This window comes from Gallus gallus, chromosome 26, assembly GCF_016699485.2.
Source record: "Gallus gallus isolate bGalGal1 chromosome 26, bGalGal1.mat.broiler.GRCg7b, whole genome shotgun sequence".
NCBI lineage: Eukaryota > Metazoa > Chordata > Aves > Galliformes > Phasianidae > Gallus > Gallus gallus.
Window position 1 is genome coordinate 4,485,337 of NC_052557.1, and position 22,896 is coordinate 4,508,232.

General features: G+C 54.7%; 1 protein-coding gene across 1 annotated transcript in view; it reads left to right on the top strand.

The window, feature by feature from the left end:
• Positions 1–22,896, top strand: part of GRM4 (glutamate receptor, metabotropic 4) — a 41,270-nt gene that overhangs the window by 10,519 nt on the left and 7,855 nt on the right. Inside the window, exons 3-9 of the mRNA XM_015298989.4 lie at positions 3,797–4,013; positions 14,209–14,344; positions 15,579–15,733; positions 16,036–16,176; positions 19,608–19,808; positions 20,665–20,801; positions 21,391–22,326. Coding sequence (XP_015154475.1) covers positions 3,797–4,013; positions 14,209–14,344; positions 15,579–15,733; positions 16,036–16,176; positions 19,608–19,808; positions 20,665–20,801; positions 21,391–22,326 — 1,923 coding nt within the window. The remainder of the gene's footprint in view (positions 1–3,796; positions 4,014–14,208; positions 14,345–15,578; positions 15,734–16,035; positions 16,177–19,607; positions 19,809–20,664; positions 20,802–21,390; positions 22,327–22,896) is intronic.

The following is a 22,896-nucleotide window of genomic DNA, read 5'->3' on the forward strand; positions in this document are numbered from 1 at the left end:
CCGTTTCCAGCTGGGGACCCAGTAGGGTTGAGGTCTGAGCAGGCCCTGCAGCCCCCCCAGCCCCTGTGGTGCTTTACGCTCCCTCTAATTAAAAGCTGCCGTCCAAATGGCTCAATGATGGAAATTCTAATTAAATCAATTCCATCTTGTCGGTGAACCAGAGGTTTGCATAAGATATGCATGAAATTAATAATTATCGTTAGGGAATTAGCTGCTCCTGACCCCATCTCTTTGGGGGGGGGGGGAGGGCTGCTGTGCTGAGTGTGGGGCATTGCATCCCTATGTATCTCCTCTGGGGCCGTGCTGGGGTTGTCACCTTTGCTGAATTCTTTCCAATCTGGAACAAATTCTGTTCCTCCACTCTTAGACAAGATGCTGTGTAAGCTTGTAAGCTGGTGGCAATGGGGTGGGCGTGAAAACTCAGTGCTTTTGTGGTGGAGGTATCAGGGGAGCGTTTGAGGCTGACCACAGTGGCCAACTGCCATCTGCACTCCTCACCCCAGCTGCTGCCTGCTCCCCTGCCGTGCTCTCGTGCCCTGGGGATGCTTCTGGAGGTTGACGGTGTTTCTGAACAATGCTGACTCTGTATTTTTGTCCAAAGCAAAGGGAGAAGGAGTTTTTTTCCTCCTATCCCTGGGTTACTGCTTGTTCTGGATGGGATAAAGGAGCCGTGGGGTGCAGGAGATCCGATCCCACTCCTTTCCCCACCACACTGCGGTGTTCAGCCTGGGCTGGCCATGACCCAGGCGAGGAGTTGGGACCCACACAGTGCCTCTGTGACTTCATTCATTGTGCTGTGCCCAAACCTGCAGCCGAGATGCATCGCCAGCTCCCCCCCCCCCCCCCCCACCTGCAGCCTTCTTTCTAAGAACCTCGAATTCCCTGCCTGCATTTTGCTTTTATGGACCTGAAAGAACTTCTGTCTTTTATCTGAGAAAATAGCTGATGCCAGGATTTGGGCTATTGTAAACCAGGAGATCAAAAAGGCAGAGGGGGAAAAAGGCAGAGGAAATCTATCAAATGGTCATTTGGGAACTGGTCTTTTATTTTCACTTCCATCCAAGGTAGTATAGTGAGAGCGAAAAGCTCTTTCAATTTGTTTATTAGAATCCAGCATCCTGCTACAGTCTGTGCATCAGTGGGTATGTTCTAGGTATGTTTCCGAGCAGGGGTTGGACCAGGGGTTAATCCCACACATGATCTCCATACAGAGCCCAGCAGCTCTTCCACAGCCCTTGGTGGCTTGCATGGAATGCATCATGCTGGGGGCACAGTTGGGAGGTCCCTATCTCTGTCCCCATCTCCATCTCATCCCATCCTCATCCCCAAACTCAACTCTAGCTCATCTTCATCCCAATCCATCTTCATCCCAACCCCATCCCCAACCCACCTCATCCCCATCCCCATCCTCATTCCCATCTCCAACTCCATCTCCAACTCCATCTCCAACCCCATCCTATCCCATCCCCATCCCTAACCCCACTCCATCTTCATCCCACTCCATCCCCATCCCAACCCCATCCCCATCCCCACTCCAACCCCATCCCAACCTTATCCCCATCCCCACTCCAACCCCATCCCAACCCCATCTTCACCCCCATCCCATCTCCAACCCCATCTCCAACCCCATCCCCATCCACTGCTGAGGACACGTGGTTTTATTTAAACCATTTTATAGAGAAAATCCCCCATGCTCCCACACAAGGAAAAGGCATGGAGGGAAGGAGCCGTGCAGCCCAGCTCCCTCCCCAGACAAGTGATTGCTGGGCACACACCTCGCCAGCTGAGCAGAATGTTAATCACACCTCGAGCACCAGCTCTTGGTCACAGCTCCCCACAGAGCAGTTCGCAGCCCCTCAGAAAGGAGCACAGAGCAGATTGTCACCGAGAATAATCCCATTTGTGTCCTGATAAAGGTTCCTTCCTTTCCTTCTCCTGCTCATTCTCCTCTCCCTTTTTTCTTCTCCAGCACTGCAGGTAGGTAGAGGGGTGCTGCTCCTTTCCAGGGACCATTTAGCATTCAGGTGGAGTCGTGGATTTATAACATCGAGATCGCATTTAATAGAGAGTGAGAGCCTGGAGTAGAGGAGGGGAAAATAATAGAGAAGCAAAGAGAAAACTGTGGTGCAGGCCAGGAGCACGAGTGGAGGAAAGATGAGGGGAGCTGGGGGAGCTGGGCAGCTCTGTGGCTTTGGGGTGAGCCAGGATGGGTCCTGCTCCCCTTACTGGGACAGGGTTATGCTGGTACCTAGCCAATGGAGTTATGGAGCATCATCATTAGAAGGCAGGTACCAAGCTCATGCTCCCAGCAAGGTGACTTGGTCTTATAACACGCACGAGGGTGCCTGCACGCCCTAAACCTCTCCCCATCCCATCTACTCTGAGCTCTCCTCTGCTGCTGCAGATCGGCTCATTGCTGAATGCAGGAGTGGTGGTTGGTGACCAAACGCAGCTTGGAGGCATCCAGCAGCACCCAGATGCCTACTGAGCCTGAGGGATCCGTGGGGTTCCCTGCAGCTCTCCACGGCTCTGACAGTGTTTGTTCTGCGAGCTGCAATTGCTGAATGGTTCCTAAATTGAGATAAAGGGTGGAGGGGGAAAGTTCTCCAGGAGCTGAGAATGGCTGCTCTGCATCTGCTTGCCCCTGCAGCGTGCAGCAGTTTGAGATCAGCGATGCTCTGAGCTCTTCCATTTGCAGAGCACAGTCCGTGGGAATGCAGGAGGGCAGTGGTGGCCCCAGGCAGGGCTGTCACCGCCCCTGCAGTGCTGTGACACGGTCAGGCTGCAGCTGGCTGAGCTCCAGCCCCTGCTGTTGTATTGCTGCCGAGTTCCAAACCACGTCCTGCTTTTCAGCAGGGCTCGGCGAGGCCTTGCTGAGAGATGCTGAGCTGCCTCCGGAGAGGAGTGTGCTACACTCAAGGTTATGGGATGCGGGGCCAATGGATGGGGCTGGTGATGGTTCTGCTACGTTTTCAGTGGGGAACTGAGGCTGGTGGGAAGGACCTGGGCTTGATAACTTAATAAGCCTTTCCCATCTTTAAGATAAATAAACATCTGTGGTATGTTTTGGAGATGTAAAGTGCTGCATAAGTGCTAAGCATCGTGTGATCCTCCAGTGCTAAATCATTCTAATGTGCTGTGTGAGGTGCAGGAGGTCTGATTAACTTAAAAGTCTTATTTATGTGTTGGCTGGCCAGGGGCTGTCAGGGTGTGCTCATTTTTGTCCCTCATGGGCAGGAAGCCAGAGGGAGTTCTTAGCGTGGTGTCCAGGGCAGGAACAAGGCTTCCTCTTTGTCTCTTCCATGTGGGCCACACATGAAGCTTGGGAATTCCTTCTGAAGTCTCTGTTGGGCATCTCTGAGCTTTGTGTGGTCCCTCAGCCACCCCTGCCTCCTCCAGGTGGCACAGCTGGGGTTTGGCTCTTGTTGGCCCCACGTGGTGCTGGTCCCCTTCCTGTGGGTGCCCCCGTGCCAGCTGTTGGGGTGCAGAGAGGGTGCACATCCCAATGTCTACGGGGTCTATCTCACATCTCCTGCACCCCACTGTGGATGGAGCTCACCAGATCTTGGCGCAGACCTAATGGAATTGGTCACCCCCCACCTTGCGTTCTCCCCTCCATGAGTTGCTGGTTCTGGGTGTTGTGGAGCGCTCTGTGTCCATCTGGAGTCCCACCTGACCCTCAGTCTTCCTCGATGTCCGCCCCCTGACCTCTACAGCTTTGGGAATGCGGGTAAGGTGAGAGCGTGGATTTTGCCTCTTTCTCCTGATGCTTTTTTCTTGCCCAACTCCATCCCAGATCCCCCAGATCAGCTATGCCTCCACCGCGCCAGACCTGAGCGACAACAGCCGCTACGACTTCTTCTCCCGCGTCGTCCCATCCGACACCTACCAGGCCCAAGCCATGGTGGACATCGTCAAAGCCCTCAAGTGGAACTACGTCTCCACCCTGGCCTCCGAGGGCAGCTATGGGGAAAGCGGTGTGGAAGCCTTCATCCAGAAATCCAGGGAGGATGGTGAGCAGCTTTCTCCTGGGATGGGGACTTGGAGTGCGTTTTGGAGCAGAAAAGGCAACTGGATGATTTGCAGCTTGTTTGGGAGAGGGAGGGACGTGTCTGGCTGGGCATCCTGACCTGAGGTGTGGTTGCAGTGCATGAGCAGAGGTGGATGGCACAGTTCAGGGGATGAGCTGGGGGCTTTGGGGCTGCTGTGGTTGCTGAGCTGTAAGGACATCGTGGGGGCAATGTCTTCAGCTGGCCGTGTCCTGGCTGTGCGTCCCAGGGCAATGTGCTGCCAGCAACTCAGTGCCGGCGGTGCGGATGGGAGCAGCCGTCTGTCTGCAGGGCAGGGTGGCTGCTGCCAGCTCCTTTCAGAAAGCATCTTGAAATCCCATTCCCTGCACATGAGGAGACCTCAAATCTGCCGGGTCGTTGGCTGCCAAGCAAATGCAGACCGATCCAACCCCCTCCCTCCGCACGGAGCTGGGCGCCTTCCAGAAGAAAAGACTTTTACAAATAGTCTCAGGATTTAACAGAAAATAAAGTTGGCACCGGCACACGCTTTACCCAATTTTAGTGGAATTATCCTTGAGGGCAGGTGCTTTAACTTGTCTATAGGCTTTGGACAGGCGGAAAGTCTGCGCTCAGCAAAACTCTTTGGGAGGATTTGTCAGGAGCCAGAAAGCGTTTTGCTGACGGGAGCACTGGGATGCTTAGGAGGGATTAACAGCCTCGGGAGTGCTGGAAAAGCTCGTGGGTACCGGATGGATGCTGAGCACCTGCTGGGGACTGGCTGAGAGGAGCAGGGACCCCCGGGCATCACTGCTGTGGGTGTTATCACAGCGAGCATCAGCGCAGGGAATGGCTCCATGCACCTCCTGGGGCCATCCCAAGATCCCATGCAGGGACCTTTGGGGCCAATCCTCACCCCCAATCACTTCACCTCTGCAGCACTGCACGCACAGGGTGAGCTGGGAGCTGAGGAGTGTTTTCTGAGGCACTTAAAACCCTGCAGAGAGTAGGCTGCTGCCTATTACTGGCTTAACTGTGTCTGAATGGCACATTAAGTTCTGGCAAAATCGGTGGGACACCAGCCTATCTGGAGCTAGTCAAACTGTGTTATGGCCTTATAAATGGATAAAGGGAATAAAAACTTCTAGGTGACGAGCTCCTAATCAAAGCCCTATAAATAGGAACAGTGTTAATTCTGTCTCTCGCTCACGCCGTGGCGCTGGGAACCGGCTGTGCTTTTAATATGCAGAGAAGCCCATCTGGGGATTCAACCTGGAAACTGCTCTTCAGGATTTTGACTTGAAAAGCGGAATATTTCCATGGTTCTGCGGTCCTGCAGGAGGAGTGTGTGAGGATGTTTCAGAGCTGGTGGATGCAGTGACTTGAGGCTGTCTGTGTGGCTGCGCACACCCCGTGGTGGGGATGTGGTGGAGAGGTGCTGGGATGCTCACTGTGCTGTGTGTGCACAAACCAAGCGTGAGTGCAGGCTGCTGCATGGGCTGCATGGGGCTGGGGGCGTGAAGGTTGGGCATGCGTGGTACCCAGGGGCTGCAGAGGTGGGGAACAGGGAGAATGATGCTTGTGATGCTGCAAGAGATGCATGGGGCTGAGAGTGGTACCCAGGGCATACTGGGCTGGGGACCAGAGGGGATGATGCTTGTGATGCTGCAGGAGATGCATGGGGTGGTACCCAGGGGCTGCTGAGCTGGGGGATGAGGGAGGATGGTGCTTGTGATGGAGAGGGATGATGCTCAGCAGTGAGCCAAGGGCTGTGTTTGTGGCTCTGCTAACAGCTTAGCTGTTGTCTCTACTGGGGCTTGTAAGTGCTAACTGCAGCCCCATCTGCCTAGGGATGATGGGAATAAAGCGAAAGCTACTACTCTGAAGATGAGGGGTATATTGCATGACATGAAGTGTGGTTTGGCACCCAAAATGGAGAGTTTCCTGGCTTGCATTGGGCTGGCATGTTCTGCTGAGGTGCCCATGCCCTGTGGCAGGGGAAGGGCTGATGGGTCTGCTGTATGACATGGAGAGGTGGCACGGCATCGGGCTCATCTAGCCCTACCCCTTATTTTGGAACAAGCGTAGCATTGCATGGATGCAAGGATGCAAGGATGGCATGCAAGGATGCTCTGCCAGCCCAGCAGCCCTCTGTGGGTCTGGGTGTGGGGTGGAGGGAGCCAGGGGGACTGGGCATCATTCAGAGCCTCCGTGACACACCAGTAAGGACTGGTGTTGGGAGTGGTGGTCCCACTGCAGCCCTCCTGGTTGGAGATACCTGTGGTTGATGCGCACTGCTATAACCAGATGGTTAATGATATGATGGCGTAATTGCAGTATAAACGAGTGTACACGGAGCCGAAATGCACGCGTATTAATCCGGGGCTGAGGCAGTCCTGTAATTTGTGTATCCACATAACCCAACGATTATGTGCATTAGTGATAATTTAGTTATCAAAAAGCATAATTCCACTGTAATTGCGGTAGAACGGCGGCGTAAGTGCAGCCCGTGCCTTATCAGCAGTACCGCTGCTCCCCTGCTCTCTTCTCTATGAGCGCCGCCGTACATCAAACCCAGCAGCGACGCGCAGCCGCTGCCACTCGGCTGCCAGCATGGGGTCTGGGCTGCTCCGTGAGCATCTCCCAGCAGGGCGTCCTCAGCGTTTCCTTGCTCCTGGTGGAATGAGAACATGCTTTTTGTTTTCTTTTTTTTTGGTGTCTTTTCCCCTTCCCTTTCCACTTCCTCTTCCCCTTCCTTTCCTTTTCCTCTTCCCTTTTCCCTTCTCCCTTTTCACTTTTCCATTTCCTTTTCCCTTCCCCCTTCCCTTTTCCCTCTCCCTTTCCCTTTTCCTTTCCCTCTCCCTCTCCCTCTCTCTTTCCTTTTCCCTATCCCTCCCCCTTTCCTTTTCTCTTCCCCTTCCCCTTCTCCTTCCCCTTCCCCTTCTCCTTCCCCTTCCCCTTCTCCTTCCCCTTCCCCTTTCCTCTTTTCCATTTCTCTTTCCCTTTTCCTTTTTCCTTTTGTCTTTCCCTTCCCCTCTCCCTCCCCCTCTCCTTCCCCCTCTCCATTCCTCTTCTTTTCCCCTTCCTCCTTCCCTCCCCCTTCCCGCCTCTCCCCTCCCCTTCCCCTCCTCCTTCCCCTCTCCCTTGCCCTTTTCCCTTCCCCTCCCCCTTCCCCTTTCCCTTTCTCTTTGCCCTTTTCCATTTCTCTTTTACTCTTCCTTTTTCCTTTTCACTTTCCCTTTCCTGTTTCCCCTTTCCCTTTCCCTTCCCCTTCCCCTTCCCCATTCCTTTTTAATTTGCAAACTCCCCCAGCCTCGTGCTCTGTTTTGCCCACTGCAATGTTTGAGGAAAAGCCGGGTTGCGCCTCTGTGTCCCCTATAAATTCAGATGGCTCTGCTGTCACCAAATGCCTTTACACCAACGCTGGGAGCGGGTGAAGGATCCTTCCTTTCCTTTTACAGCCTCTTCTTCTATGTCTGGCTCTCATTTGCACTCCTCCAGCAGCACAAAGCAGGCGGCAATTTATTTCTGCTTTAAGGTGTCTGCAGACTGTCAGGGTGATGTTGCAGGGCTGAGGATCCGGCCCCGGCCGCCGTTTGTCACACAGCAGGACTGCGGGGTGCAATGCCTGGGGACACAGCAGTGTCCCCCCCACAGCCGCTGCTCACCCCCCCTCTGCGTGCTCCTCCAGAACATCGCCGCGCTTCATTTCTCATGCCAAGCCTGAGCGTTCCGAGTCGGTTTTTATTTCCATCAGGCAATAATGCTCATTGCTGTAGTTAGCAGTTAGCATTCAAGCTGTTTGCTTTCTGATGCATTAGCAACTTGACCTTCAGTTTCGATTGCGAGCGAATCCTCGTGCTGAACCCACTGCAGCGCCGCGGTCACGGCACAAAGCAGCCCCTCACCGGTGGGCTGGGAAGGAATTCACCCCAGGGCAATGTGTTCTGCTGAGTGACCCACGGAGAACCGCCCTGCAGCTGTGGGCTGCAGCCTGACCCTGCAGAGCCATTAGGTTTTATATACTGCAATTACTCCTTGGCCCCCGGGGGCTGCACCGATGGCTGGATGGCCATCATTCATCAGCATGGAGGTTTTTCAGGTGCTGGCGTTGCAAAGACTGTGTTTCATTCAGGATTCATTCACTTTTCAGCATTTGAAGCGCACTTTCCCCTTCCGCCAAAGCGCCCTGCAAAGACAGTGGGTGTTTTGTGTGTTTGCATCTAGGTTGGCCCCAAGGCCAGCAGTGGGCTGTCCCAACCCACGGTGTCACTTGGAGGGGACGGAGCTGCCTGCCGTCCCCTGGCTCTGTGTGCTGACACCTCTGCTGTCGCTCGAGCTCTTGGAGATGAAGGATGAGATTTATGCTTATGTAATGGAAGTGGTTGGTGCACAGCGTGTTGTGCCACGCGTCATAATGTGCCGCGCTCTGCTTTGTGAAGAGGGCAATATTTCTAGGCGAATGCAAGGCTCCTCAGTCATGTGCCTGGATCAATTTCACACTGTCATTTCCCCCCTCTCTTGTTTTATCCTTCGCTGAGTTTTCTATATTTTTAGTTAAGAGCCTGATACATATTTGTGATGCATTTGTTCATTACCATGTGACATCCATGGCTGTCGTTCTGCTTTGCGCTGGGCTCATTACTTTTGGCTGATGCATCAGAATGTCACCCCCAAAAGGGGCTCTGACACTCAAAGCTGAGCAGGGAGTTCAGGCAATGCTAAACGTGAGCTGCTCCCAAACCTTAGGGTGCAAGCAGACACCGGGTACCTCTGACAATGGGTTTGGTATATGGACGTGCACATGGCTCACCATGGCTATCTGCTGACCCTGGGGAGCTCCCTGTGCTGTGCCCTGTGGGTGGGATGCCTATGCATCTCTGAGCATCTTCTACCCAGGGACCGAAATCCTGGATGTACCCATCCAGCAGCACAGCCCATTGGGTGCCTGTGGGCAGAGCTCTGCTCGTGTGGGTCACGGTTGGGTCCCAGCATCCTCCTGCTGTTGCACACACAAAGAGCGTGGGATGGGGACAGGGAGCTCTGCAGGCCCTGGGAACATGCTTGGGACACCGAGGCTCTAGTGCCATCACTGCTTTGTGTTTCCAAACATTTCCTGAGATATTTTTCTTATTCCTTCCCCCCCTTCTTCCTCTTTTCTTTCTGCTCAAGCCAACGTTGTGTGTCACAATGCAGCCAGGAGGCTGCTCCGGATGGCCTCCTGCCTCAGTTTCCCCACCTAAAATAACCTCGCTGCCCTCAAGCTGTTTGCTGGTGGGTGCGAGAACCCCCCGGATCCCCTTCACCTCCTTTCAGACCCAGGGCTTGGGCAGTGTGTGTGCCTGCAATCTGCTTGTAAATAAGGCTGACCTTGCCTCTTTGCTCTGTTCCCGGTTACACGTCTGGCTGTAATCCCTTTGTGTGCTGGAAAGCAGGGGAAGGAGAGGACAGGACAAAGAGGAGCTAATAGCTGCGGTGGAGGCAGGCGCTGGCTGGGAGGTGGCTCTGGGCTTTGCAGGCAGCCCATGGTGCTTGTTAATATTTCTGGCACACATTGACTCCTGTCCCGTCCCCAGTGGGGTGACACGTGGTGAGACGTTGTCCTCGCTGTGGTCTCAGGGGGACCACGAGGGAAGGAGCAGAGCAGGGTGTGTGTAATGGGGGGTCCTTTTGTGGGGGTGGTACCCATCAGCAACCCCAGGCTTTGAGGCTGTGCCCTGTCTCGCTGCCCAGAAGCACTGAACCCCACAGTGCCATCACTGTGCAGCATCCCTGGGATCCAGGCTGGAGCGAAGGGAGGAGTCGCTTTTTTCCCATTCTTTTCCCCGCTGCAAATTTATTAATTACTGATTTAGCCCCAGCAATGCAGGCGGTTGAAAAGCAGGCACAAATTGCTCAGATCCATAACGTCTGATGAGATTTCAAAGCACTGAAGAGCGGCAATTGAACGCATTCCAAGGCCGAGGCAGGCAGTGAGTGCCAGCAGCCTCCAGTGATGGAGGCTCGATGTGATGCAGAGCATTTTGGGGGTCTGGGATCCCTCTGGTCTGGTGGGACTGGGTTGGGAGAGCTGCCTCTGCCCCCTGCTTTCCATCCCCAGGAGGGACGGGCAGAGATGCCTGTCTTGCAGTGAAGTGCATTGAGATTTGCTGCATGTGGGGATGCATCAGGGCTGGTATGGGGTGGCGAAATGGGATGGTATCCCCAGGTTTGCCCATGAAGAAGGTAGAGGAGGTGCTTTGGCAGCAGTGGGACTGGAAGCTGTGGGGTAACACAGCCCTCTCCGTGCGTGGATGCTCTGAGTGTTGCTTTCACTGGGGCTGTGCAGCAGTGAAGGAGTGATTAGAGCTGCTTCAGTGAGGAGCGGGGTGTCTCACCCTGCATGCCCAGGTCAGACCAGTGCTACCCTCACTGCCAGGAGCTGTGTCCCTGTGAGAGTGTGAGCTGTGCCCCTAACAGCTCCTCCAACATGTCAGCTCCTGGTGGGTTGGAAGTGATGTGAATGATGAACCCTAAGGCAGGGGTTGCAGCAACCGACTTGCCAACTAAACCTCTGGGCTTGGAGACCTCATCTGAATGGCCCCCTTGAGGAAAGGGAGGTGGGAAATGGCTGTGTGGGAGGTGGGTGCTCCCTGTTGCTCCGTGCCAAGGGATGGTGGCAGTGAGGGACCTGGTGGCAACTTGGGCTGCTGGGAGAGGGAGCAGCCAGCGATGCCCAGCTTTGGCCTCCTGCCCCAGCTTGGCCATGGGTTTGCAGCATCCCTGCACGTCCCTGTGCCAAGCAAGCACAGGGCTGATGCTCTCATCCATTTACAACATACCCCACAGCCAGGCTGTGTGTGCCCCGATGCCCTCGCAGCACCCGGGGAGTTCTCCCAGCCCAGAGGGGTCCACGCACACCTCTGTTTGCAGCACGGCTGAATCAGCCCCCGCTTTTTTCCAACCCAATGCATTTGCACAGCGCTTTGCAGCTCTGCAGGGAGCCCGGGCACAGCGCTCCCTGATTGATGGTGTACGTTAGCGACAGCAAAAGCTTATTATCTACCTGCAATCAAGAGGGCACTTGAGCGCTGCGCTTCCCGGAGCAGCTGTGCTCCCACCGAGCCCGTAATGGTGGAGATTAAACCCTGACCTGTGTTTGACAACACGTGTTAACCCCACTGTAATGAGGAGAGTCCCCGGGCGAGCGGCCGAAGGATGCTGGGAGGTGACACCATGGGAACGGGGACATGGCCACGTGCTGATTATTTCCCCCTCTGCTGCTGTGGGACTGGGCTGTCCCAGCTGGGAGCTGCAGCTCTGGGTGCAGGAGTGCTGGCCCGGCCCATGGCAGGTGTGCAGCTGGACCCATGCTGCATATGGAAGGCTTCTTGCTGCAAACGCTCTGCACCCCTTGGTGCTGCCCGTCAGCGATGACAGGATGAAGTCTCGTGTTTGAGCATCCTTACGTCAGGTATCTCCCAGCTGCTTGTGGGTGCTTCTCCAGTCTCCTGCTCCTCTTTGGCTCTCCCTCAAACCTGGGGGAGGAGAGGTGTCCCCGGAGCTCAGCTCCTGCCCCCTCCCCAGCCGTGGGGCTCCGCAGCCAGGGTGCAACGCTGCACTGCTGAGGAGGAGGGAGAGCAGCCACCACGTCCCCATCACCACCTCCTCCCCTGCTCCTATGCCATAAAGGAGTGTTTTGACTAAATGGATTTTTGCATGGAGACAGCAGGAGCATCGTGGCAAATCCCCTCCCTGCAGCAGTGCGGGGGGGGGGGGGGATGGTTATGAATAATGCAGGCACTAAAAGCTGGGGCTGCTGGAGCACTGAGATACCGCTCTGTCCTGCCCCAGCCTCCCCCACTGCCATTGGCCTCTTTTTCCAGACCATTAATTAAGGAGAAAAAAAATATATAATTGGTGTTGCCGGCGTTATGCATGATGGGTGGAGGACGGCTCTGGGGCTTTCACCTGGGCTGCTTCTGTGTTGCTATTTTGGAGTACAGAGAGCCCCAATTAGCTTTAATAAACTGGAAGCGGTTGCAGACACTGCTGCCTGTCCTTAGGGCAGTTTTCCAGCCTTGCTGGAGTTCCCTCTTTGCTTTTCCCACCTGCTGTCCTGGCTGCATCCCGCTCCCGTGCCCTGCGCTCTCCAACCGCTGCAGTAATAAGTTCCTCATTATGCCCTAATTGGCCGTATCCTTTTTTTGTTACCTTCCTCGTTAGTGTGATTTAACGGAGCTGCTGCGTAACTCAGCCACTTCTGAATTGCCATCGATTTCATCTCCTTTCCTATTTATTTATGGGCCCATCTCTTGTGTCACCTCCTCGTCCCGTGCATGCGAGCAGCAAGCCCTTGCTGGTGGCAACGTTTGTCCCCTTATTTTTCTGAGCAGCTGTGTTGCTCTAAGCAGGTGAATGAGGAATGAATGCATGGGGAGAACCCAATGCAGATCCCTCACTGCCACCCTGGGGAAATCCCAAGGCTGGATTTGCTGCAGTTGCACTGGGAAGGGGTTGGTGCTGCAGATGCTGAGTGCACACTTGGAGCCTCGTGTCCCTGTGCTGCCCACCTGTGTGCAGGAGCACGCAGTGCTGCGTGAGCCTGGAGCAGGATGTGCACTGCTGGGAGCGTCGCAGTGTCACAATGCTGTGCTGGCCTCAGCACTGTCACACAAGTGTGTGCACTCCCGCTTGACCGCACCGGGCTCTTGGAAGGCTCTGGTGTTTGCAAACTGCCGCTTTGGTTGGAATTTCTCCTCCTATTGCTATGGAAACTGTAATTAAGCTGCACTGGCTCCATAGGCAGAGCCACCGTCCCCGGGCAGCGATGTGTCTGTCCCGCTGGCGCTGCCGGCTGCTGCCCGCCGAGCTGTCCGGGAATCTGTTTATCCAACTCCCTCCTCTCCATCCATCTGGCTCCCCAGATGGGAAACAAGCAGCAAATTGGCCCAGTTTCTTCTTACCGGAGGAAAAAATAAATGAAATGTCTTAGTGGTTTGGCTGCATTGGGAATGAAGTGAGCAGAGACCTCGGCCCAATTGGATCATCCCCTCTCTGCCAGTGGGCTGCAAAGGGGCAAAGGACATCATTTTGCTGGAGTGACTGAATCCTCCCATCCCAGTGGCTCCCGTCCTCCTCCTGCTCCTCTCCAGTGCTGTAATCTGGGGCATCTCAACACTCAACCCTCAACCCTGCTAATTGCTTTGACCTTTGCTTGAGCAGGGATCTTCTAGTGGCAGGTGAATATCAGCTGTGTCATTTGCCATGCAAATCGACACCATCAATTACATCCTGAAGGTCCTGCAATCTTTAATTTTCTCTCTCATCTCTCTCTCTTTATTGGCGTCTGTTGTAATGCTGGAGCAGGAGGGCCCTGGATTTTTGGAGCTGGGAGCCCGGCAGCCACATGCAGGGACGTGTCCAGCTGCCAGCTTCCCCTTGTCTCTCCTAATTTTAATTAGCTGCTTCTGCACATGCCCTATGGCTGGCTGGGTGATTGGCTTGGGAGGTTCTCCCCAGCCCAGCAGGAGGAACCTGGGGGTCTCTGGGCATGGAGTGGGGCTGCAGGGAAGGGAATGAATCCCTCTGCATGGCTGTGCTGTTGACCCAGGGCCAAAGGGCTCTGCCAGGGCTGTGGCCCATTGATGACTCTTCCCAAGTCCTGTATTTGACCATTGCATGAGGAGAGAGCCCTTTGCAAAAAGCCAGCACTGGTGCTTGTGGTGATGCCTCTGTGTGGGAACAGTGGCAGTTTGAAAATCCTGAGCCTCTGGATGGGGAGTTCATACCCACTGGGGATGGGGTGTGATGTGGCGTGGATTGAAATGGTGGGTGGAAAGCAGGGGTGAGCTGCTGAGGATGAGAGGGAAGGATGCACTGAAGGCTGCAGAGGACGGGTAGTGGGGAGGGCTCAGGTGTGTGCCCCCATGGTGTGCTGTGCTCTCCATGCTGCTCCCCAGGCTTGGTGCAGCCATTGCGGGACATCTTCCAAATGTGGGACCCCCCGTGGGGTGGCTCTGGGTGGGTTTGGGGAGCATCAGCTTCTGCTGGCACAGCGGGGTCAGCGCATGGGGCCACAGGGGGTGACACAGGGCCGGGCAGCTCACTGGGGTGCAGGTGGGCTGGGGAGTCCCATATCTGAGCATCGCAGGGCTGTGGGACGGGGCTGTCCCCATGGGGTGGGGGTGGGGGTCTCACTGCCGGGCTGTCTGTGCTGCAGGCGGTGTATGCGTGGCCCAATCCGTCAAGATCCCACGGGAGCCCAAGCCTGGAGAGTTCGACAAAATCATCCGCCGCCTCCTGGAGACCTCCCACGCACGGGCGGTCATCATCTTCGCTAACGAGGACGATATCAGGTGCGGAGGGGCTGGGAGGTGGGGGAGGATGGGATGGAGGATGTGCTGCAGGCTGGGTCGGATATGTGTGCAGCACGGAGGGGATGCACCTTGCAGCGTGGCACGGATCTGTCGGGGCTGACTTCCAGCCGGCCACCTGGCTGCTTTCTGCCATTGAACTGCAGCAACACGGAGCTCAAGGGAGAGAAATCTGCATTCTGCTGGCCCTGTTCAGCCTCAGCCCCACCAGTGCAGATCCTGGGGACCCCTCCTCGCTGCCCGCCGGCTCTGCAGCCGTGCCTGGGGCTGACGAGCAGCTCCACAAGCACAGCAACGTCTTGCAGCTCTTTGATTCACAGAATTGTTTGAGTTGGAAGGGACCCTAAAAGGCCACTTAGCCCACCTCCCCTGCAATGAACAGGGGCATCTGCAGCTAGATCGGGTTGCTCAGAGCCTGTTTGTGTTGTTTATGGAGCTCTTGTTGATGATGGAGCAGAGTGATTCACATGGAGCTGCCCCTGATTTCCTAAGTATCTAATTTATTAATCAGCAAACATTATGTAAATGTGGGTAAACTGCGATTTTAAATCAGTTTACATCAGATGTGCAAATGCTCCAAGTTTCTTCCTTCCTTCCTTAATAGAAATGTCTGCAAACGTGACATTTACGTGGCTGTGTGTTGAGAAACAGGGGATTTACCTTGCTGTGCAAATGGCAAGCCCCATTAACTGGGGTTTGCAAGCATTTACCCATCCAAATAGGATTATATTGCGTGAAGAGAGGTTTCCACACACGGGGCAGAGCATGGCTTTAAGCAGGGCATGGGACAGCCCTCATCCAGGCCCTGGCAGTGCTGGATGGCTCTCTCCCATTCTTTGCCATGCTGATCAGAGCTCTCCGGTGCTGCTCAATTCCTGCCTGCTGCAGCATAACCTGATTTTTTTTTTTTTTAAGCCTAATGTTGGGTAATTAAGGGGGAAATTCGATTACCAGTCAGCAAATATGCAAATGGGGTGGGAGAAGCAGCCCGTGCCCAGGCTGGAGAGGATGGAGGGTGTTGGAGTGGAGCAGCGTGGTTTGCTCTCGTGCACCCGGTGTGTGTGGTGCCTGGTGCTGATGGAGTGTTGGGAATGGGAGATGCAAAAGGGTCTGAGCCCCGCTCCCATGCCACGCTGCTGTCTCCTTCTTGGGATGGGCACAGAGCTGCATCCCAACCCCGTGCTGCTGAGCAGCGCCCGTTGCTTTCTCTCTGCAGAAGAGTGCTGGAGGCGGCCAAAAGGGCAAACCAGACGGGGCACTTCATCTGGATGGGCTCGGACAGCTGGGGCTCCAAGATCTCCCCGGTGCTGCACCTGGAGGAGGTGGCTGAGGGCTCCGTCACCATCCTGCCCAAGCGTGTGTCTGTCAAAGGTAAGAGGCTGTGCTCAGTGGCTCACTCGTCTCCTTGTTAGCTGTCCTCCTGATGGCATCCCATTAACCACAGGGTTTGTGCTAACGCAGGCTTTACATTTCCCAGTGCATTGCCCCCAGCTGGGTTTCCCATCTCACCTCCTTGCTTTGCTGGGATGGCTGCTGGGACGCAACCGCCTGCGATGTTATTCTTCCCAATTGCTCCCAAGACATTTCCCTCTGCCTGGCGGCTTTGGGGCCATGCTGGGCACCTCCCTGCCAGCCCGGGGGCTCACCCCCTCTGTCCCGTCTTCCCCGGGCAGGTTTCGATCGCTACTTCTCCAGCAGGACGCTGGACAACAACCGCCGAAACATCTGGTTTGCTGAATTTTGGGAGGAAAACTTCCACTGCAAGCTGAGCCGCCACGCGCTGAAGAAGGGCAGCAGCATCAAAAAGTGCACCAGTAAGGAGCACGGGGATGCTGCGGGGTCATGTGGGGTCCGTGGGGATGTGAGGATGATGCCCAGGGTGGGCATTAGAAGCGTTTTGCTTGCTTTCCCTTTATGACCTCTCAGCTCATCCATGTCTTTGTTGCCCAGGAGCTGCCAGCCCAGCTCAAGGAGCTGCGTGGCAATTGGTGCTCCGTGAGTGGTGGGCTCGGTTCTGAGCGGGCTTTTGGGGCTAAGCAAAAAGACCGTGTGGGAACGATGCTCCAGAAATGCTCTTGGCCATCCCTGTGTGCTGTGTGTGACCTAGGAAGTGCAAGGAATGTGTTTGGTTTGTGTGTGTTTGGTCCTGGTCCCAGGGCTGCTCGCTGCCTCCCACAATCCGTGTGCTCCTCCCTTCCCTTGGCCCCATCATCTGCAGGCACCACACCACCCAGATTTTGGGCTATATTCTGCATTATGTAGCAGTGTTCAGACGCCTGCCTATTTCTCACCTTGTGCTTGGCAGAAGCACTGCTGTCCTGTGAAAGTCACGAAGCCGCTGGTGCACCCTTATTCCCTTGCAAACAGCTCCTATCTCAACTGAACAGGCCCCAGATGAGGTGCTGCTGGCAGAAAAATGTGTCTGATTGTTGTGTCAGTAGTGTGGTAGGAGGTGAGCACCCCAGGGCATGTGCTGCTGTGCTGTTTGCCCTTGTCTCCTTGCAGACTGCTTTGCTGATGCACCCTTGCGCTGCTGCAGGCAGGGAATGGAGCATCCTTGGGTGCTTTGACCCCAGCAGAGCTCAGTGCCAGGCTCCTGACCTTCTCCTTAAACCCCACTGGGTGTTTTTAGCCACTTCCAGCTCAAGCGGGCTTGTAGGGATTAATGCAGCAAACAAGGCAAACAGGGGATCTGTCTTGCTGACAGCGCTGCTGCCGAGGTGATGCTTGGAGGCTCAAGGAGGTGACATGTTTACTGAGAGATGGGAGAGATTTACTGCCTGCCTGGCACCGGCTGAAGACAGATAACAGCCCGGCGGCTGGAAGGCTGCAGCTGGCAGGACGTGAGGACATGGGCACGTCCCCGCATCCTTGGGAGGGACATTGTGCATGGTGCCATGGGGTGGGCAGACCTGGCCGTGCCTGTGAAGTTTGGTCACAAAGGGGCTGATTTTTTTTAGATCTCTTTTCACAGCTGTGGGGACAGAGTTTGCATGTCCTCACCCTTGAAGGTGTTTCCCAAAGGATCTGATTTGGGGACGCCTCTCTTGGAAGGGCTTTTTGGAACTGCAGCTTCCCCAGTCAGCCTCATGCCTGTTGTGTGGGCTGGGTTTGCTAAGCTAGATGGACAGCAAGAAAACGTGCTCATGTCCACACGCTTGGGTATCTGAGAGCCCCTGACTGTTATGGATTGCATCAGGGAATGCCCAGTGCTGAGAGATGCATGAGGAGGTCTTGCAAAGCACTGACGTCTTCATCTTCATAGTAATGTAGCATTTAAGAAAGCGATATTTCAGGGCCAAGGTATCAGTGGAGGCAGCTGAAACCACGACATGGCAAATGTCCTAGGAGCTGTCTTTAAATTATCTGAATTTGTCAGGAAATAAATTATCACCTGAACATTTGCTTGGCAGATGAACGGAGAGGGGAAATAACGCAGGGCCTGAAGTAAATAACCAGCCCATGCAGCGCTGTGCGCTCTGCTTTGCAAGGCTGATACAAACACCCATTTGGGGTGGTTTTGCAGTAGGCGTTGTATGGACTTTCCCCATTAGCTTCTAGTGTGGGAAGGGCCCAAACCAGGCAGAGAAATGGCAACTTCTCTTTGCTTTTGCATCCCCAAACCAGGCTGCAAGGTGCCCACCACCAAGCAGGGCAACCTGCCAATCCTCCAATTCTTCTCCCCATTTTGCTCCTCTCCAGTCTGTCCCCAGTATGGCACTGGTTTTGTGTGGCACCCACTGGCTGTTCTCCAGCACAGCCCCAGCAGGACCAGCAGGGCAGGATTTGCCCCATTTGTGTTTAGTGTGATGACAAAATGCTCCTGCAAATGGGGCAGAGATGGACAATGCCTCCGCTTTCCTTAAACCCCATGGCTTCTCCAAATTGGCTCTGTGCTGAGGTGTCTGGTGGGCTCATGAGCCCCAAAGGTTGTGGGTTTGTTTTGCTCCTGCCAAAAGCTGGTGTTGGTGATGCGCTCAGAATTACTGCTGATCTGAAATCATCCTCCGCTGGAGGAGGAAGGCCCTCAGAGAGGTGCCCGCAAAGGCCCCTCACACTCTTGAAAATTAATTATCAGCCCTGTAGAACGACGCACGACCCTGCTGTTATAATCAGCGAGGTCACATCCCTTTTGCAGCCCCAGTTGATGGAGAGATTCATGGAGATTTATTGTCTCCGCATCGGGAGTGCGACATCACGAACCTCAGCATCCTGCTCCGCATCGCCTCCTCTCAGCATCAGCCCCATTCCCATTGCAGTGGGTGGGCTTTTGGGGGCAGAAGTGGGGCTGGGACACCCCCTGGGGCTCAGCGCCCGCGTGCAGTCTGTTACAGCCTTGCTTTAATGGGTAATTATCTTGACAAGATAGAGTGGCTTGTCTGCGTGCTGAGATGAATGTGGGGAGAGGCCCTACGTTGAGGGAGAAGATTAATAGCCCCTGTCAATAACGTGGAAGAAAGGATAACTTGACGGGTTTCGCATGAGTAATCCCCACGTAGTCCAAAAGCATTTTTATAACTTTGAAGAATGGGCTATAAATCCCTCTCCTTGATATCATCTTTTCTTGTTGGTCAGTTTGCTATCAATTTGCCTTAGCGTGCTGTCAACTGCGCCTCCGTGTCCGGCGCGGTTCGTTCTCATCCCAGCATGGGGACTCGGGGATAACATCCTTTCCACTCCATGGAACCAGGATGAGTTCTGGGTGCCCTCGGATGGGATGCTTGTGCCTCTTTGGAGGATGAGGACTGTGCCTTTTGCTGGCAGGGAAGCTCTCCTTCTATCTGCCTGGGGTCAGGGCTCCCTGGTGCAGCATCACCTCATGGGAGATGCTTTCTTAGCTGTAATTAACAGCGTGTTACATCGATCGATGTCTTCTGTTAAATGATGAACATGTTTCCAGTCCTATTAAGGGTGGTTATGACAGGAGAGGCAGGCAGCTGTTGCTGGCAATTAGTGGGTCCTTGCAGTATCCCGCAAATGGGGCTGGCAGGGGAGGCTGTGGGGTCTGCGAGGAGTGGGGCTGCGGGGGGGGGGGGGGACACGAGGGGCACAGGGGGATGGGGGACGGGGAATGTGACAGAGGACACATGCAGTGGTGATGGAGGGCGCCTGGATGGTCCCTTGGTCCCAATGGTGGTGAGGGTGAGGATGGGATGGAAAACGCAGCTCAGCCTTGTGCCCTGTCCGGGGATGTGGGCTCTCAGCTGCATGCCCCATGAGCAGCACTGCTTTTGTGTGTCCGCAGACCGGGAGCGGATTGGCCAGGACTCCTCATACGAGCAGGAGGGTAAGGTGCAGTTCGTCATCGACGCCGTCTATGCCATGGGACATGCTCTGCACAACATGCACAAGAACCTGTGCCCCGGCAAGGTGGGGCTGTGCCCCAGGATGGACCCAGTGGATGGTGTGGAGCTGCTCAAGTACATCCGCAACGTCAACTTCTCAGGTCTGGGGCTCTGGGGAGCCCGTCCTGCTTGCTGGGTGTCCTCTGCTGTGGGTGACACAGCACCCATAACTTACTGCCTTGCACTGCTGCTGGCAGAGGTCCCACAGCATCACACTGCTGTGCCTTTGTCTGTCCCCAGATCTCTGGAAACGCATTCTTTCCTCCGCTCCACCTCTTTAATAAACATTTTCTGTCTTGTCCTCCTGATTGTTTCTATTTATCTCCTCTCTGTGATCTCCTCTGCAGTGTCTCCTATTTATTTTTCCCTCTTGCTTGGTTTTTCTCTTCCCTCCTTTTATTAGTGTTTATCAGTTGACTTAACATTAAAACTATTCTTCACTATTTTTCAAGAAGTGATAAAATGGCCATTGTAACAGCACTCCTTGCATGGCACTACCAATAAATTCCAGTTCTTGGTGGAACTGCTGGGCTGATCTGTGGCTCCCCATATGGTCCTTGCACCAGCTCAGGCCCAGGAATGGTTTCCTTTCTTTCTTTTCTCCTTTTTCCTTCCTCCTTTTCTCCCCTTTCATTCCTCCTTTTTTTTTCCTTTCATCCCCACTTCTCTCTCTTTTTGTCCCTCCTTTCTCTTTTTTCCCTCTTTTCTCTTTTTTTCCTTTTCTCTCCTCCTTTTCTTCCCTCTTTTCTCCTCCCTTTTCTCCTCTCCATTTTCCTTTTTTCCTTCATTCCTTTTTTTTCCTAAGTACTTCCCCACCCTGAGCTCCAGCTGGCACTCTCCTGGCTGCTTGCAGCAAGTATCCCATGCTGGGGCAGAACAGCAAACCCTTGGATGCCATCACTCATGGCACCCTGCGCTGCGGGGAGCTCTGGGTGCTGAGCTGTCCCTCTCCTGTAGGCATTGCTGGGACTCCAGTGACCTTCAATGAGAATGGAGATGCGCCAGGACGTTACGACATTTACCAATACCAGATCAGGAACTCCACTCCTGAGTACAAAGTCATCGGGCAGTGGACCGACCACCTCCACCTGAAGGTAAGGCAGGGGATTGTCATGCAGCATCTGAGACTCAAGGGACATGTGGATGCAAAGTCAGGCTGCCAAAGCTGTGGTTTGGCAAACTTCAGCAGGTGTCTGGCTCAAGCATCAGCTGGAGAACCTCTTAAATGAAGAAAGGCTGAGGGAGCCTGGAGAAGGGGAGGCTGTGAGGAGATCTCATTATGGCTTTCCACTATCTAAAGGGAGTTTATGAACAAGAGGTAGTGGCTTTCCACTATCTAAAGGGAGTTTATGAACAAGAGGTAGACTGACATTTCACATGGTCTGGTAGTGATAGGACAAGTGGGGATGGTTTTAAATAAAAAGATGATGATTCAGGTTAGATGTTAGGAGGAAATTCTTTGCCCAGAAGGTGGTTAGATCCTGGCACAGGTTGCCCAGAGAAGCTGTGGTGCCCTATCCCTGGAGGTGCCCAAGGCCATGGATGGATGGGGTAGCCTGATCTGCTGAGGGGAAGCCAGCCCATGGCAGGGGTTGGAACTGGATGGGCTTTGAGGACCCTTCCAACCCAACCATTCTATGATGTGACATGATCGGTGGGCCTGGCGGCCATCTCGCCCCACAGGTGGAGAACATGCTGTGGCCGGGGGGTGGGAGCCAGCTCCCCAGCTCCATCTGCAGCCTGCCCTGCAAGCCGGGTGAGAGAAAGAAGCTGGTGAAAGGCATCCCCTGCTGCTGGCACTGCGAGCGCTGCGATGGCTACCAGTACCAACTGGATGAGTTCCACTGCAAGCGGTGCCACTTCAATGAGCGGCCCAATGAGAACCACACCAGCTGCACCCCCATCCCCATTATCAAGTTGGAGTGGAGCTCCCCGTGGGCTGTGGTACCTGTCTTCATTGCCATCGTGGGCATCATCGCCACCCTCTTCGTGGTGGTCACCTTTGTGCGCTACAACGATACACCCATCGTCAAGGCGTCGGGGCGGGAGCTCAGCTATGTGCTGCTGACGGGCATCTTCCTCTGCTATGCCACCACCTTCCTCATGATCGCTGAGCCTGATCTGAGCACATGCTCCTTGCGACGCATCTTCCTAGGGCTCGGCATGAGCATCAGCTACGCCGCGCTGCTCACCAAAACCAACCGCATCTACCGCATCTTTGAGCAGGGCAAGAAGTCGGTGAGTGCCCCGCGGTTCATCAGCCCTGCTTCCCAGCTGGTCATCACCTTCAGCCTCATCTCGCTGCAGCTCGTGGGCGTCTGCATCTGGTTCATCGTGGACCCGTCCCACTCTGTCATTGACTACGAGGACCAGCGGACTACAAACCCCCACTTTGCCCGGGGCATCCTCAAATGTGACATTTCGGACCTCTCCCTCATCTGTTTGCTTGGGTACAGCATGCTTCTCATGGTCACCTGCACTGTGTATGCTATTAAGACCCGTGGGGTCCCGGAGACCTTTAATGAAGCCAAACCCATCGGGTTCACCATGTACACTACTTGCATTGTGTGGTTAGCCTTCATCCCTATATTTTTTGGGACGTCGCAGTCAGCAGAGAAGGTAAGGGAGGTGGAGGGGGAGCGGTGTGGCTGGTGGACCTGTGGGCTGCCAGGAAGGGGCTGAGCAAGGAGGGATGCTTTCTCGTGAACCACAGAATATTGGAAGGGAGTTGGAGGGACCCATAAGGACATGGTCTTGCAGGCTTGGATATCGTGGTAGGAAGCGTTGATTTGAAGCCTCTTGCTCCACTTGGGAGGTTTTTTTTTTGTGATTTTCCTCATTCTTGCCTTTCTGTCTTATTTGTCTCATTTTCCCTCCCCCCCTTTTTCTGCACACTGTAGTCCCCATTGCCCCTCTCTGAACAAGGCTGGTGGGGACTGTCTGCTGCTGGGTGGTGAGGATGGGCCCATGGGGGAGCTGGCGACTGGGGGGCAGGTGCAGGCCCCTGTGTCATTAGCACCGAGGAAAAGCAACCCTGACCACTACCTGTCCTTTCTCCTGTGTCAAATCAATGCTCTCTGAAATCCCCCAGAGCTGGGAGCAGCTGGAGATGAGAGAAGGGAGGAGCAGAACCCCTCAGCACTACAGTGGGGCACACGGCACCTTGCGCCTTCTCACTCGATTACCACC